At 39.7% G+C, this 15497-nt stretch overlaps 1 protein-coding gene across 5 annotated transcripts in view; it reads left to right on the top strand.

Annotated features, from left to right (window-relative positions):
- The window catches only part of rabgap1l (RAB GTPase activating protein 1-like), a 121484-nt gene that overhangs the window by 96296 nt on the left and 9691 nt on the right, over positions 1-15497 (top strand). For 3 of the 5 annotated variants that reach the window (XM_053635012.1, XM_053635011.1, XM_053635014.1), the window contains exon 19: positions 7301-7429. In XM_053635012.1, coding sequence (XP_053490987.1) covers positions 7301-7429 — 129 coding nt within the window. Of the gene's footprint in view, positions 1-3291; positions 4568-7300; positions 7430-9380; positions 12194-15497 lie in introns of those variants that run through there. The other 2 variants (XM_053635016.1, XM_053635015.1) reach the window with 2 other exon arrangements.

Raw genomic sequence — 15497 nt, 5'->3', positions numbered from 1 at the left:
AGTCTGTGAAACATCAGTCCACCATTATCAGAATTATTATATTTATGATCGAGTTCGTATAGTTATTCGTCTGTTTAACTGGTCGCTTGAACTGAATGGATTATATATAGAATATTATTGTACACATATTTTTTTAAACAATATTGCAATATATTCATAAAATAAATCGGAGGGTCCATGGAATTCATTTTGCAGACTGCAAAAGGTTTGAAAATCCCTGGTTTAAAGAGCAACACCAGTGAATTTGATGAAAGTTCCACGATAAACGTAACAAAAACATAATCATGAACTATGATTAAACTGGATTGTCTCTCATTTTGTTCTATTACTAGCATATTTTACAAAAATTCTACATTTGGTCTTAAATGTGTGTAATACACTGTATTGACATCTTGTACAGGGGGGGTTTCTTCTGTTCTGATTTTTTCACAACAATATTTTTATGTATGTCTCTTGACACAAAAATGCCCTTCAATCCCTCAATTCGGACCAACCAGTTTTAATTGAAAGTAATGTAACGAAATTTACTGACTGATACCTCTAACAATTACACCAGAATAAATGGGCCTGGTATTGATCAAGTCCTTATCGGCCTAGAGAGTGTTTTATTATTACAATCCTTAAACAGTTTGACATTAGGAGCTCTCTATCAGAGACATTTTAAACACAGTAGTGAGTCAGCTTAAAGATAATACATTAACATGACATTATCATGCAAATACATAACGCATAACTTTCCCATATAAATGTACATATTACTGTAATGCATTATTCTTCTAAGTATCTCTGTGAGCTTATAAAATCTTTATGATCACATTGCATAGACGATTTAGACTTTGTTTCCCAAGAAGCATCTTTACAAAGTGGAGTCTGATGAAGTGTCCTGTATATCTAACTGATATGCCGGTATGTTGTAGGTTTTTAGTGCCACACAGACAGTAATCCTGTGCAAACGCTACATATGAGACATCAAGCTACCATAATCAGTTTTGGGTTAATACCCGGTAAGGCCATTACACCTGAGGCTTCTGTAATGAAATTAGCAGTCAATAGAGTTTAGCTTATATACTTTAAATTCAATATAGTGACTTAATTCTGTAAGGTTATATTATGTGCATATACTGAGAGGAAGTATAATGTGGTAAACATAGTTATCAGATATGAACTTGTATTTCTGTGTATGTTTGTAGACTGGTATGGATACATATTTCCTATTAGCGCAAGTTTAATGTTAAAATGATGATAATTTAGCCTGAAATTGCTTAATACAAATGGGTACTAAATGAAAGCCGTGTGTAATTCATAATTGACTTGTTTGGTCTTAATTGAAATGAGACAGCAGAAACAGAGCCTGTGAGCTTGAGCATGTACTTCCTTTTGGTTTGCTTAGCTGATTAGACTAATTTATGTTTACCAGCTGAAATTACAAAAGCGAGTTGCTAGGTTTCATGCTTTCATTCGGTAAACATTTGCACTTGATGCTTCATGAAACCTTCCGCGTGTAAAAACACTGCATTACCAGTACCCTGTAATATCCGGTTTCTTCTAACAGCAAGCCCCGAAGTGTCCTCTTATACCTCAGCAATTTTTAATAAAACCAGCCACTGTTTTTATTTCAAGTAAATATTTGTATTAACATAAAAATCTTCAACAACTGAGACATAAACTGAACAGGTTTCACAGACATTTGATGAAAAGAAATGGAATAATGAGTCCCTGAGCAAAGTGGGGGTCAATATTAAAAGTAACAGTCAGTATGTGGTGTCCTCCAGCTGCTTTAAGTACTACAGTACACCTCATCCTCATGGACTGGACCAGATTTGTCAGTTCTTGTTCCACCCAGGCATTTGTTCTCCATCACGTCTGGAGGACACATGATTACGTAATTTTCCACTAATTTTGCTCTGGCCACATCTGCAGTCCTCTTGCCTACCTGCAGCAGGACTATGGCATGTTCACACAGGTGAGCAGGAACCCTAGACATCTTTCCTCTGGTGTTTTTCAGAGTCAGTAGTAAGGTCTCTTTAGTGTCCTAAGTTATTGTAACTGTGACCTTAATTGCCTACCGCCTGTAAACTGTTCGTGTCTTAAGGACTGTTCCACAGGTGCATGTGCAATAATTGTTTAAGGTTCACTGAACAAGCATGAAAAACATTGTTTAAACCCTTTCCAATAAAGATCTGTAAAGCTTATTTGGGTTTTAGAAAATAATTTTTACAATACAGTCTCCTGAAAAAGGGACGTTTCTTTATATATATATATATATATATATATATATATATATATATATATATATATATATATATAATGTGTATGTGTGTGTCTGTGTGTGTGTGTGTGTGTGTATGTATATATACACACACTGTATATATTAATTTCAAAATAAATACACACTGTATTCGTCCACAGTATGCAACCCTCCATAGTCAAAGAATTAAAAGCAAATTAGCACTCATTAATATCACATAAATAAAATACACCAAATTCACAGTCACGACTGAAATGCGATCAACTGTGCAATTTAAGGTTATAAAGAGCCGTTATAAATAATATTCGTAGACGTAATCTGCAAGTAGACATAATTTTCCCTACATGCCTTAAGGGATAGAGATTACGCCTGTACGGTTTGATCGATATCAGGCATTGCTGTGATATACAGATTTACACAAAAATGCTCATTAGAAACTTGCTGTGTGCTTGTTATGTTAATTAATTATAAATGATTAATGTTTCTCTCATCGCTGGATGTTTTTCACAATTCATCAAAACTTTTTGCACTTCTTTGCTATTTAGTAGTTTTTTTTTAATGTCACAAATCATTTAATAAACAAATAGTTAAATTGCCTTTTTGGTATTAAAAAAAAAGGTGGATGTATTGAGATCATGAATGATAGTCTACAAGCGAGGATGTGTGTGTGTGTGAGAGAGAGAGAGAGAGAGAAGGGTGGGGAGGTGTAGAGGGTTTTCACTGCTTCATTCTGATTGGCCGGTTATTACGACATTGTCCCCAGAGGCTCCCAAACACCCCTCCCTTCTTCCTCCTTCTCTCGCTCTGTTTCTCCACATGCCCACTTCTGCCTGTGTGCCCACAACCTGAGCAAACAGCATCTATTAGCATTTAGCGTTAGCCCTTGCACATTTCTCAGCCATGTCCACGGTGCACACATCGACCCAGCCTGCTTGCGGAGTCTTCCTGACGCCCCTCCTCTACTCTTTTCTTCCTCCTGCTCCTCCTTCTCCACCAGCCTGCTGCCTCTTCTAGCACCGACAGCATTTCTGTCCTCTCTATCTTGCTCAACGTCTCCTGGACTCGTCTGCTCTGGCAGGCATTGCAGCTAGCCTGAGTCAGGCCTCGATCTCACTGGCTCAGAGGAACGCAGGAGCAAAGCAGCCAGCCTCAGGGACATCCACATGCTTTGGACTAGGCCTGCATCATCCTGTCACTTCCCTTTGAATGGAGCTTTTTGATTTCTGACTGATGAAATGAGACATGATGGAGTGGCATGGTCCTGTACCCTGTGTGAATTGACGATTGAATCCTGCATGTGGCCTGCAATTATCAAGATGCCCGGTGTTTTTGTCTGCCTGTGCCAGAGTGATTCACTGATGAGCCGTGAAAGGAAGACGAGGTCTTCATTGAGCCGTGTCGCGTCTGCTAGGTTTCTAAACGACATCCATTAGCTCCACTCTTCTACTCTGAGCTTTTCCAAGCCTCTTGTGTTTACATCCATGTACTTTAGGAAAGTGGAAAACACCTGCTGTGGACTTGTGTCTCTTTGATATTTTCTCTCTCATCTTCATCTTACTAATATTCCTTTTTTATGGATGGCATGAGGATGGTTGGGAGCTGTCTCATGCTGAGGAGGAAGAGTAAAGCAGGGAAGATGTGGTGTCTGTCATCTGTCTCAGTGCATCCCCAAGCCTCTCCCTCTGTCTGTTGCCAGGCAACAGATTGCTGATTTGAACACTGTGAAGGCGGTGGCCATTATTGAGCATGCAAGAAAGTGGCTCCTCAAGCTGAAGCTTAATGTGCTCGTTATGTTAAACAGGACTATAAGAGTCAGGTGAGGTTAACCATATTATAGATCTTACTGATAAGTGAAGCCTAAAGCAGCCATTAGTTTAAGCCTAGCATGAACCGGATATGCATTAAGTTTACAACCCAATGCACTTGGGTTTTTTTAAAGAATATGGAAACCACCAAACCAAGTCTGAGAATAATTATGTGACTCTCAGCTGTTTGCTACACATTGTTGCACATCTAAACTGTTTAAGTGCACTAACTTCTGAGAAAAATTACATACCACCTTCGGACATCATCGTGGCTGACCTCAAGTCAGCCGCGCAGCCTCCCAAGGAGGACTGTGCCGGGGACTCGGGGGATACACCAGAGAGCCGGACCCTCTCAAGCCCGGACAGGGAGCTGCCCATGCCCCCAGCGTTGCGGGCACTGGAGGAGGGGGCATCAGCAGGGGAGGAACAGGCCTCTCTGGAGCCGGACTACACAGAGCGGGTGATGACCCTGCTGGGCATGGGCCACCGGCTCTTTGTTCCCCGACTGCTGGCGGTGAGGGACAGCTAGCACATGATATTTTCTGATTCTGTGTTGTCTCTTTGGCCGTCCGCAATATTTTTCACACAGCCTCAGTATTTCAGGATTAATGTGAAGAACCTCCTTTTGGGAAATAGAGGTGTAATTTTTCATTGTTTATTAGCATAATCAGTGATGATAAACAGAAAATAATAGTGCTCAAAAAAAGCAAAGTATATTAAGAGATCCAAAATATTTTGGCGCTGTAATGTAGGGATTCAGAGTCAGGGGAGGTTCTAGACATCCCACCCACTATATAACGAAGAGTTTTGCCTACTCTATACAGTAAAATGGGAAAAAAATACAAGACAACATTACATTGCCAACAAATAATTACAGATTTCTTTCACACCACTTCAGTAAATAAACATCAGTGCCTTTATCGTGTTTTCCTAGCTGGGTATGGACAGGATTTCCCCCTCCAATTGAACCAATATAGACTATAGATATAGTCACATTATATATTGCAGTGCAATACCTTAAATATGCACTATATACACAAATCAACTGCTAGTGGAAGTGAAAGAGACAAACTATAAGCAGAAAGAATAGTTAAGTTCTTCATAAAAGTGTATGCTTATTTTTCAATAAATACAACAATTTACGAGTATTTATGATTTGAAAACTAAAATGTGAAGTATTATGTTAAAGCAGTAATGTAAACATCAGCAGAATTTAGAAGATACAGACAGTTGAAGTAGTTCTTTTTTAATGCTCTAGTGTGTTTGCTCTTTGACTTTGAATACAAACTTCTTTACTTCTACTTTAGTATTTTGCAAGTCACCTCCCGACAGCTGTCAGCTGTCACTGCACACGCGAATTCAAAGTGCATGACCGTCTCGACGCATCGACGTCACTCATGCTCTTTTGAACTCAGAATGAACCGGCAGGTGATCTATCCTGAAATGATGCTGATCAACAGAACAAGGCCCGATTTATTTTTAGAATACATTACAATCACTAAGTAAGTAGATGACAACAACTCGCATTCTTTCTTTGCGTGCCTGTTTAGCCTTTCGCTCAGCAGCCCCTGAAGGATGTATTAATTTCTGCGCCATCATAAGTCACTGACTTAAAGTCAGTCACCTGCAGAAAAGTTGCATTTTGTTCATCGTACCCTATCTCTTCATACATTCAGAGGCTGGGACCCATTTTGAAACGGTGACATTAATTGGTGTCACTACAGGTGAGTGACAATTCATCTATATCCAGTGGACAAAGAGCCTAGTCTTTTGCTGCCCGTTTTGATTGGTGGACTAGCGTATATTGATGTGACGGTTATGGAGGCCCCGCCTCCAAGCCCGAGGCCCTAAGCAATTGCTAACTCTGCCTATAGGTAGGGCAGGCCCTGTACAGAGTGCATCCCTACTGAATAATAACCAAAGTCAGGGTCATGGGCAAGAAGTAATTTTACTGAGGTGTGATGGCGAAGTTTAAATCTTGAGCTACATTCAGTCTAACTGATAGAATATGAAATAGGCAGTGTATATACAGTACAGTACAAGTACACTACATGAGCATGCTACTGTTTGGATTTTCTGTAATAAATCATGAAAGCCTTGGTGGTACACACACTTCAAGCAGTGGCTTAATATGTGATTTCAGATAAATCAAATGTCTATTTTCTTAGATAGATAACTAGATACATATTTACCAAAATAACTAAGAATGGTCATGGACACTCATTTAATATTATTTGGTATGAATATGAACATTTGTATACATATGCATTTAAATGGTAGATTGGGGTAAAAAAGTATAGTAAGACAAGAATAATTTTCTGGGTTTACATATTTTTAACACGTATCTCGCACAAGGAATGTTGTGAATGGAGCAAGGACATTCAGCTCATGCTGCTAAACATCTAGTGCAACACACCTAGCTCTGCGACTCAGATATTCAGATATAGATGTAAGTAATGACTATGAGGAGATGGGCGCTGTCTGAGAAACCAGACCATTTGGAGCAAATTTGTCAAACTGATGTTGGTCAAACTTTAATTTTTTTTGTATTAGGTAGTTTCTCCTGATCCACTGTTACCGTGACAAGGATAATTTGCTTACTAAAAATGAACTGTTTCTGTGGCTTTTTGACTGATGTATACATTCATAGACATACAGTGTTAATACTGAATTGAACTTAAGAACATGTGAAAAATGTTTTTTTGATGCTTGTACACATGTACTATACAAGTTTTGGCAAACTCAGTTGCAGTTTTAATTCTGACTAAATTGGTACGTTAGTATGCAACTAAATCCCTGATCCCTCTTTCTTTCATCTCATCTCTAGTAGCTGCTGTGCAAAATGCCAGACTTAACTACAGGGTGTCTCAAAAGTCTCCATACATAGGGGAAGAATGCGTTTGACAAAAGAAGAAAGTATGAACATCATTCTCATTTCTGGATTGGGAAGCTTGCGATGGACTTTAACAGGAAACATGGCAGCACATCACACACGACACTGCTGCCAAACTAGTTAACAAATTCAAAAAGACTGGGAGTGTTGCGGACCAACCGAGAAATGGACGTCCACAAACATCCACTGATGAAGGCACAACCAACATGGTGCAGCATACATAGTCACCTATGCACCTATCTATGGAGACGTTTGGGACACCCTGTATTATTGACGTTCTTTGTGTCTTTAAATAACTGTCTTATTGAAATATTTACTAGGTTCCTCTATCTCTCTCTCTCTCTCTGAATACAGACCTCCAAGGAGGACCTGCTTCAGGCTGACTTTGAGGGCGCTCTTAAATTTTTCCGGGTTCAGCTCCCCAAACGCTACAGAGCAGCTGAAAATGCTCGCAGACTCATGGAGCAAGCCTGCAACATCAAGGTAGGAGCTGTCTCCTAAATCTCTCTCACACTTTATTACTGCTGTACACTCAGGGACACTGACCTCGCTTTAAACCCTCATGTGAAAGCCATGGGACTATAAGTAAGTTTATTTTCAGTTGTTTTTGGGTTGTAATGTTTTCTTTCACAGCCACTTGCTCGTGTGCCATTACACTTCATACTTCTCATACATCAAAACCTTCACGGTCAGTACACACAATATTTCAGCTGTCAGGGGAAATTAGTGGAGTCCTGAATGGCTGCCATAGCTAAAGTTGTTTGTTGTTGTTGTAAAGTTGTTTGTTGGGAATACATATACTCAGGGCAGTGAACTGGATGAGAATAAGGAAATGTGTGGTCTTGGAATGCATGGAATACTTATACTGAAGAAGTGTAAAGATTGAAAAATACTAGAAATGACTTGAGAACTGAAGACACTAGAGTTTTTCATTACTGGTAATGGTTTCCTTGCTATTCAACATGATCATTATGAGGAAGTGTAACATGAGAGCATTGTTTATTGTGGCAACCCAACTTCGATGGAGTTAGATCTTACAGCCACTAGGCTATGTTTTTATATAGAATTTAATATAGAAATAAAATTTCCCGCACCATTAAATAGGCTGCAGGAATTATTGGTTTTAACAGTGAGTGAGAAAAGGAGAATATGATGACTAATATTATGTTAAATTAGCAGCATTAAAGGATGCTGTTTTCTCTTCACTGTAGTTAAATGTTGAGAGAAAATCTGAGCTAGGTAGCCAGTGTGACTGGGTACAAATAATGCTCTGTTAAGGTTACAGTATGCTCCTCACGTAGAAAAGTTATGTCTATATGGTATTTACAGCGTTGTGTAATATTATTTTCTGCACTAATGTAGCCAAACATCAGTTAATACATGAAGTAATTTACTTTGTTTACATTACTTCTGATTTATTTAATATTGTTAATGTATTTGTTTATGATTATTTATTATATAACAGAGAATATGTTCATTTGTATCAGCTACTCTGTCAATAAAATAGTTTCACTCTTTACAAGCTGCTTCGTGTCAAAGGAACGACACTTCCACCTAGCTGTGAGAAATGCACTTATAGTTTTGCTACAACTAACGCTTTTTTTGAGACATGCTGTCGGGACTTTGATCAGTTTCCACTCCTCATTCATTCACACATCTCTACTAACCAGTCTTAGCAGAGGTGGACAAGCAGTTCAGATGCTTCGATTATGGAGAGTGACTTTTCCAAACTGCCTCGCTCTGCTCAGATGGTGTTTGAGGCTGGTTCTGATGCAAGTATACAGTAAATGGGGTTTTTTTTTTCCTTTTATTCTGTTTGATTTAAGTTCTGAGAAGAAGAAAAGTAGTGGCAATAATACGGCCTTAATTGTTCATAATCCCTCATTGCTTCCTGCCTCTTTCCCCTTCTGTATGTGTTTTAGTCACACTCATTCTCTCATACTTCTACATCGCTGTTACTTAATTTTCACTTACTCAGGCCCCCACTGTCACTGCCACTATCTACAGGATTTCCTGTGAAGTTGCTCAACTCTTTTTGCACCAGTAGAGCTGTAATTTTAAATGGAAATGACTTTCTAACAGAGATGTAGCATAACTTACATGTAAGTTTGGAAATGTTTACATCTGGACACTTTTTTTAATGAAATATCTGCTCAGTAGCGAAACTGTGGTCTCCAACATCCAGCCAGTCAGGACAAGGTGATCTTGTTAATCATGTGGCCTGTAAAGTCAGACATCTCTTGCACTAGCTTTCAGGCATTTTAGCCTGATGATTATGCAGCAAGACAATGAACCAAAGCATAGGAGTAAATCCTAGTCCTAGAAGTAAATGAAAGACTGATCTCCAGTTATCGGAAGGGTTTGGTTGCAGTTATTGCTGCTAAAGGTGACACGACCACATTTTAAGTTTAACGGGGCAATTAGTTTTTCACATGGGTGATAGGTGTTGGATCACTACTTTGTTTCAATAAAAAAAAAAACTGGGTTGTATGTTTACTCAGGTTGCCTTTGTTTTATGTTGTATTATGTAAGCTCTAAAACTATTTAGTATGATATATATACACAAAAACAGAAGACTACTTTTTCACAGCACTGTATATCAGCACTGGAATAAAGAATCGCTTTATATTTACATATGCCATAGCTAATTCCTTCAGCTTGTGGAACTGTGCTCTTTTGATTTTTAATGGGCTCTCAATGAACACAGTACAAGATATGCAGTGATACTTTTCATAGCAAAGATGTTTTAGACTCTTCCAAAGCATCCATCACTTTATAATTTCCAGAAGGGTTTACAAATTCTCTGGATACATGCAAAAAGATGACTAAATATATCATATATTAGCAGTTGGGAAAACATGTTCCAACACAAGGCAAGGTGAAGAAACATCTGCTTGTTAAAATTGCAGAGATGTTTGTCTGGACAGGGCTAAACAATGCAACCTCCTTTACATTGGGTATTTCCAGCTGTATTTTTTTTATGTGGTGGAGAATAGTTGTAAGGGATGAACTGACCCCAGCAGCCCTTGTAAAATGAACGTGCCAGAGCATGCCTTATATCACAGAAAACATGTATATTTTGTGTATTTTGGGCTCGAGATCTGTGAAACACTAAGCCTCATAATGACTCCTGGTTGTGAAATAACCTGGCCGGCTTTAGGACCATGGGAAGGTGAAATCAGGCATAAAGGAATAAGTGCACCTGAGCACAGGGATGTAAACAGGTGCATCGATCTGCTTGCTCAAAATGAGTCAGCACATGAGGTTCATTTGCAATTATTTTACCACAGAAGAATAGTTAGTTTTCCATTTGTTATACTTTAAGCCACTTTTATTTCCTCATGCTCAACCACACCTTGTGTTGCACAGCGTGTTCTGTCATTCTCCTAGGTGTGGACCTTGACTTTGTCAAGCCACACCTGTGCACACTAACCAAATCAGCTCAGGAGTGTGCACTTGTGATCTGTGTGGCTGGCAGTTATCAGGACATAATGCCATACAGCCCTGGACTCGGTTCTTTTATCTTTTGAGGAATTTGAGGACACATCAAATACAAACACATCTCCTTGTCTTTTTGACACATTTTTGGATCATGAAGCAAGGCAGAAGTTCAGGACCGTGGACCATTCTCAACCTTGTCACTGGATTTGTTGGGCGTGTTTGCTGTATCATGCGTGTATGTGAGTAAGACAGCGTCATCTCTCCACCATATGTCATCACTTTAAACAGCTTCATCGAAGGTGTGGCCTGTTTGAGGTGCCTGACTAAAAGTGAGAGTGGATGTGAAGAACAGAGAGACGGAGGAGCTGTGAGGTGCCACTTTGCTTATTTTCAGACATTTCTCCTCATCCCGTGGTGCATTTTATTCCCCGGTGATACGTTGGTTTGTACTAATCCTCGTGACGTTTTATCAGAGATGCTTCAGCTGCTTTAGCTTCCTGTTTAGCTGAAAGTATTTGGGTGTTGGTGACAGAACATGAGAGTGTAAGAGAGATTCTTTGAAGATTTTGTCTGAGACAGTAGGAGAAAAGCAGGAGGCTTGTTTGTGTGTTCAGGAAGCCTTGTAGTGAATTTTCATATCAGCACTTTTCTGTACACACACAACTTCTCTGGGGGACTGCACACAGAGATTAGAGCTCCTAAGAATGGAGTTAATCTCTCCATGTATAGGCGATCATTTCTCTTTGGAAATCGGGCACATATAAGAAAGGATCAACTTGCCGTCTAATCAGCTTACACTGTGCAGGAATTCACTGGCACCTTCATGCTCAGGCGAGGGGGAAAAACAACCATCTGACTTATTCCCGTCCCTACATTAGGAAATTTCACAGCATCTTTATACCAAAGAGATCCGTTAGAGCGGCAACAAGACACTTGTTTCGCTGGAGGCTTGAACACAGCTCCACCGCAGCCTGATGGGGGCTTGTGGATATATTTTTAACTTCAGGAAAGAGTTGTTTGTGTCAACTGTAGGATTTTCTCACAGGGAGGAGGACAGCTGGATTGTGAGATCTCAGAAGGGATAAAAAGTACCAAGTACCAAGTACCCGTGGGACAAGTTTCGAGAGCTCACATGTAATAAAGTGTGGACATCAGTACTGAGTCACTGTGGTCTGTCTGACATAGCCCACACTTCCCCCCTCCTCTTCCTCTGGCTATCAGTCTCTCATGTCCCTCTCTTCTCCCCTTTCTGATCATCTCTGACTGTGAGTGAGCTTACCTGCTGGGGACTGTGGGATAAAAGCGAGCTCTGTTTAAACGAACCCAGGAAGGCCACCTCATTTTTGCAGACAGAGGACGAAAAGAAAAAGGCTTGTTTGTGTCTGTTCGTTGGAGGATATCACAGCGACACATGATCCTCATACTCGGCTTCAGAAAGCCGCTGCCTACCTGGGAAGTTTGAGAGGAGGTGTATGTGTGTGTGAGTGAGCGAGCGAGAGAGAGAGAGAGAGCGAGACTCTCCGTCCCCTCTCACGCCTTCAGGGGCAGGATCTGCTACTCGGGGAAGGACGTGTGAGTTGCTCAGCACTGGCGGAGCTGTCAGAGATTCTCCATCCTCCCTCTTTTGCGCGCTCTCACTCTTGCGCTCTTGTTTCCTGGCTCATGCACTGTCGCTTTCATACGCACGCCGGCAAGATGATGGAGGAAGTGTCTATCACGGTGGCCTACGATGCCCACGTTATCAACCAGATCTGTGACGAGGACATCTTTGCCAATTTGGTGGCAGACTCCAGACCCAAACCAGCGGTAGGTAAAATGCATCGGCATGCAGAAAACTTCCAGATTTATTACAGAGTTGATTATGCTCTTATACATTAGCCAAGCGAGTAGATATCATGGCTTGTGCTGTGATAATAGTCTTACAGTATTATTTATGAAAAGAAAGTAACGTCTATATGTTTTGGTAATTCATTCTTCCTGTTCCAGTTTGTGGTCTCCTAATTAAGTTAGACTTCTAAAATGTCTCAGTTGTAAACTTAAGCTCAAAGGAGACATTTTGCGTGTGTACGTGTGTGTGTCTGTGTGCACCACATCCCTCAGACATATAATACATTTTTATGCATTTCATTTTCTTCAATTTCATATTCACTATTAATTTATACTTATTACTTGTAACATTTTTATGAAGTATATGGCAGAGAGAGCTGAGCAGAAGCATAAGTTATGGTACAAGTAATATACAGGGGAAATGAATCAATATTCAGAAAGAGAGAAAAATGTTTGATAAATGTTGATATTGTATTTATCCATTTATTTATTGGAAATGGGTTCAGAGTTTGGATCTTTTGTTCAAGGTTGGGTTTTTTCCATTTTCTATTAAACTGTAATATAATGTCTCATGTAGTGTGACCTATTTGTAGATTTGCATACTGTAAATACATAGATAAGGATAAAGCAATTGCAAATCGATGTTCAAATCCAATTCAAAATGTCCCTCAAAAGCACCGTGACATGTTTAAAAGATCTAAGTGACAGATTAAGCATTTGATTCCTTTAAACAACTTGACATGAAGGTGTGACTCGATGTGTGTCTGTGAGTAGTCATGGAAAACAGAGGTTTGCTGTAAATGCTGTTTGAATGGAAAGTGCCATGGGGGAGTGTTTTTTCCACGTTGGGAGTCAAGTACCTGTGACAAGTGTGTGTGTTTTTGTTTTGTGTGTATAAAAAAGTGCAATAATGCCATTTGCTGACAGCAGCCCTAAGTTTGTTTATAGGTCACTTCACTTTTCCTGTCAGTTTTCCTCAGTGTTTATGGCTCTGTAAGACCGGCATGTCGAGTCCCCCACTGAAGGCATGGCACTTCTGTACGTATCACACTGGTATGATACACAGTGACACATGAAGCATTGTTTCCTTAACTCAGTGTTCTGCAAATTAAATCTAATGATGTTGGCCATCATCTTATCAGTGTCTTTCTCAGCCAAACCCCCCCCCCCCCTTTCCCCTTCCAATCTCTCTGTTCGTTCTCTCAATGTTAGCTCTCGTTTTCTAACCACTTCCCCCTCATGACATGCCAATACTCCTGGAGACCTAAAGAGTGTATCTTATTACTCAACCCTGAACAGACACACTGTATTAGAACAGTGGGGTTGAAAAGAAATTTCTTCAGCACTGGTTTTGGATACATTCTTTGCATATGGGTGTGTCAGTTTTCACATCAACCTCCACTTGTAGCTACCTCCTGGTTTTGTCACTGTTGAAAAAAAGCTGTTTTTTTACGGGCCCCATGGAGGTTACGTCACGTCAGTGTTTTCTCCCATACCAGAGTCTCTATGCAAAACGAGGCCAGGTGAGTGGTTCCCAAGAGCACTTGTTAGTGTGTGTTTGCAATCAGGCTCGGTGGATCTGTAGGTGAAAGCCCTTGTGTAAAAGGGTAACGGCACACTTTTTGGTGAGATGGATTTGGGCAAGATGGTGCTGTTAAGTGCAACAATGTTGTAAATGGTTTGCAATAACAGAGAGGCAGATGTGTGAAACAGGTGCTTAACTGCGCTTTTTATTGGGCGATTCAATGGGTCATATACATCATGTTTTTCTTAAAAAAACAATTATGTGCCTTTTTGCCAATATTACATTTAATGGAATCAAATGAAATCCCTCGTCACCAAAGTACTTAACTGTAGCTTTTGGTTTCGAATAAAGTTTTGAAGTAAACCTCGTTTTGGGGTGCCTCACGGACCTGCAAACCTTTTATGCATTTTGTGTAGGAGTTCCACATTTCAACATCTGAGTACGCTCAAATGAGCCGTCACTTAGAAAAGTAAAAAGAAAATCTCTCAAAAGAGCGGCCTTGTTATTTTTGATAATACAAACAGCAGATGAGTCAATCAACATGTAATGTGGAATGACTGACAGTTTTGACAGTAGGTGTTTTGAACATTGCCATGTTAATTGACACTCTCTGGAATCCCCGCCCCCTTCTCCCACGTCACGTTAGTAATATTTTGGCGAGTGCTCACAATGCATGAATGAGGCATTAATTTTTCTTCAAGGTTGTCTGGTCGAGACTCAGTACCTCTGATTTATCAAAATTTAGGAAGAAGAAAGTTGAATTGAAAGTTGAATGAAAGAAAGGAAGCTTCTATGTCTTCAAGTTTTTATCTTTTGCTTTCTGCTGCTGAATTTATTTTGATTAATCAAAATGTGTCTGCATTCTACATCTTAGGAACTTGTCCAAAGATGCTTTGATAAATCTCCATTGATAGTAACATGTTATTAATGGTCTATCAGGTAAAATGTAAACCAGACAAGCTTGTCCATTAAAATATCAGATGATGAACTAATGATCCAGCAGTAAACATATCTACAGTCCAAGGCAAGCTTTAGCCACTTTAGCCAGTGCTTCTGTATTAGACACCAAACTGAAATACATCATGCATCATGAGGTACTATATCATTCTGCTTGTGTATGGTGAAGCATATGTTGCAAAATCATTTTAAATAAATGGTGTGTAAGTAATTAAGTAATTGGTGTGGTTGGTTTTAACAGCAGTAATGCAGTGTGGCTTTAGAAAGCTCCTCCCTGCTGAATGCCATAGTAACTCCAGCACACAAACCAACAGCGGCTCTGCTGTTATAGCAACACACTCAGCCACTGAGAACACAGGCGAGCCTGAGCAGTCTCGGGTGTTAAGCTTCATCACTGCAGCTGAGCTGAGTTAAGCCAAGTCTGTCAGGCAGTTACTGACACACTTGACGTGTTTAACGTGTGGTTAGTTTGGGGGAAACAGAGCAAGCACATTGTGGCTTATTTTTTTCTGTGTGAGGACTAGTCTTCCATTTTCAGGCTTAAAATTTCATCAGAATGTTCACACTTTCTTGTGCACCATGTTGCTGATCACACAAAAGTATCTAAAGAATGCAAGGAATGTTTAGCCTGTGAATGCTAATGAAAAATTACAGTGGGTTTAAGGTTTTCAGTACCAATACTAGATGTAGCAATGTGATATCAGCAAAATGATTCTTTGGTTAAAAATAAATAAAATTGTACACACACACAGCCAATTAATGCTGTGCTACATTCAAATCTAACATTAACCAAAAATTTAA

Source organism: Ictalurus furcatus, chromosome 10, assembly GCF_023375685.1.
Source record: "Ictalurus furcatus strain D&B chromosome 10, Billie_1.0, whole genome shotgun sequence".
In the NCBI taxonomy this organism is placed as follows: Eukaryota; Metazoa; Chordata; class Actinopteri; order Siluriformes; family Ictaluridae; genus Ictalurus; species Ictalurus furcatus.
Note: the sequence above shows the minus strand (reverse complement) of the source record. Positions and strands in the feature narration are given on the sequence as shown.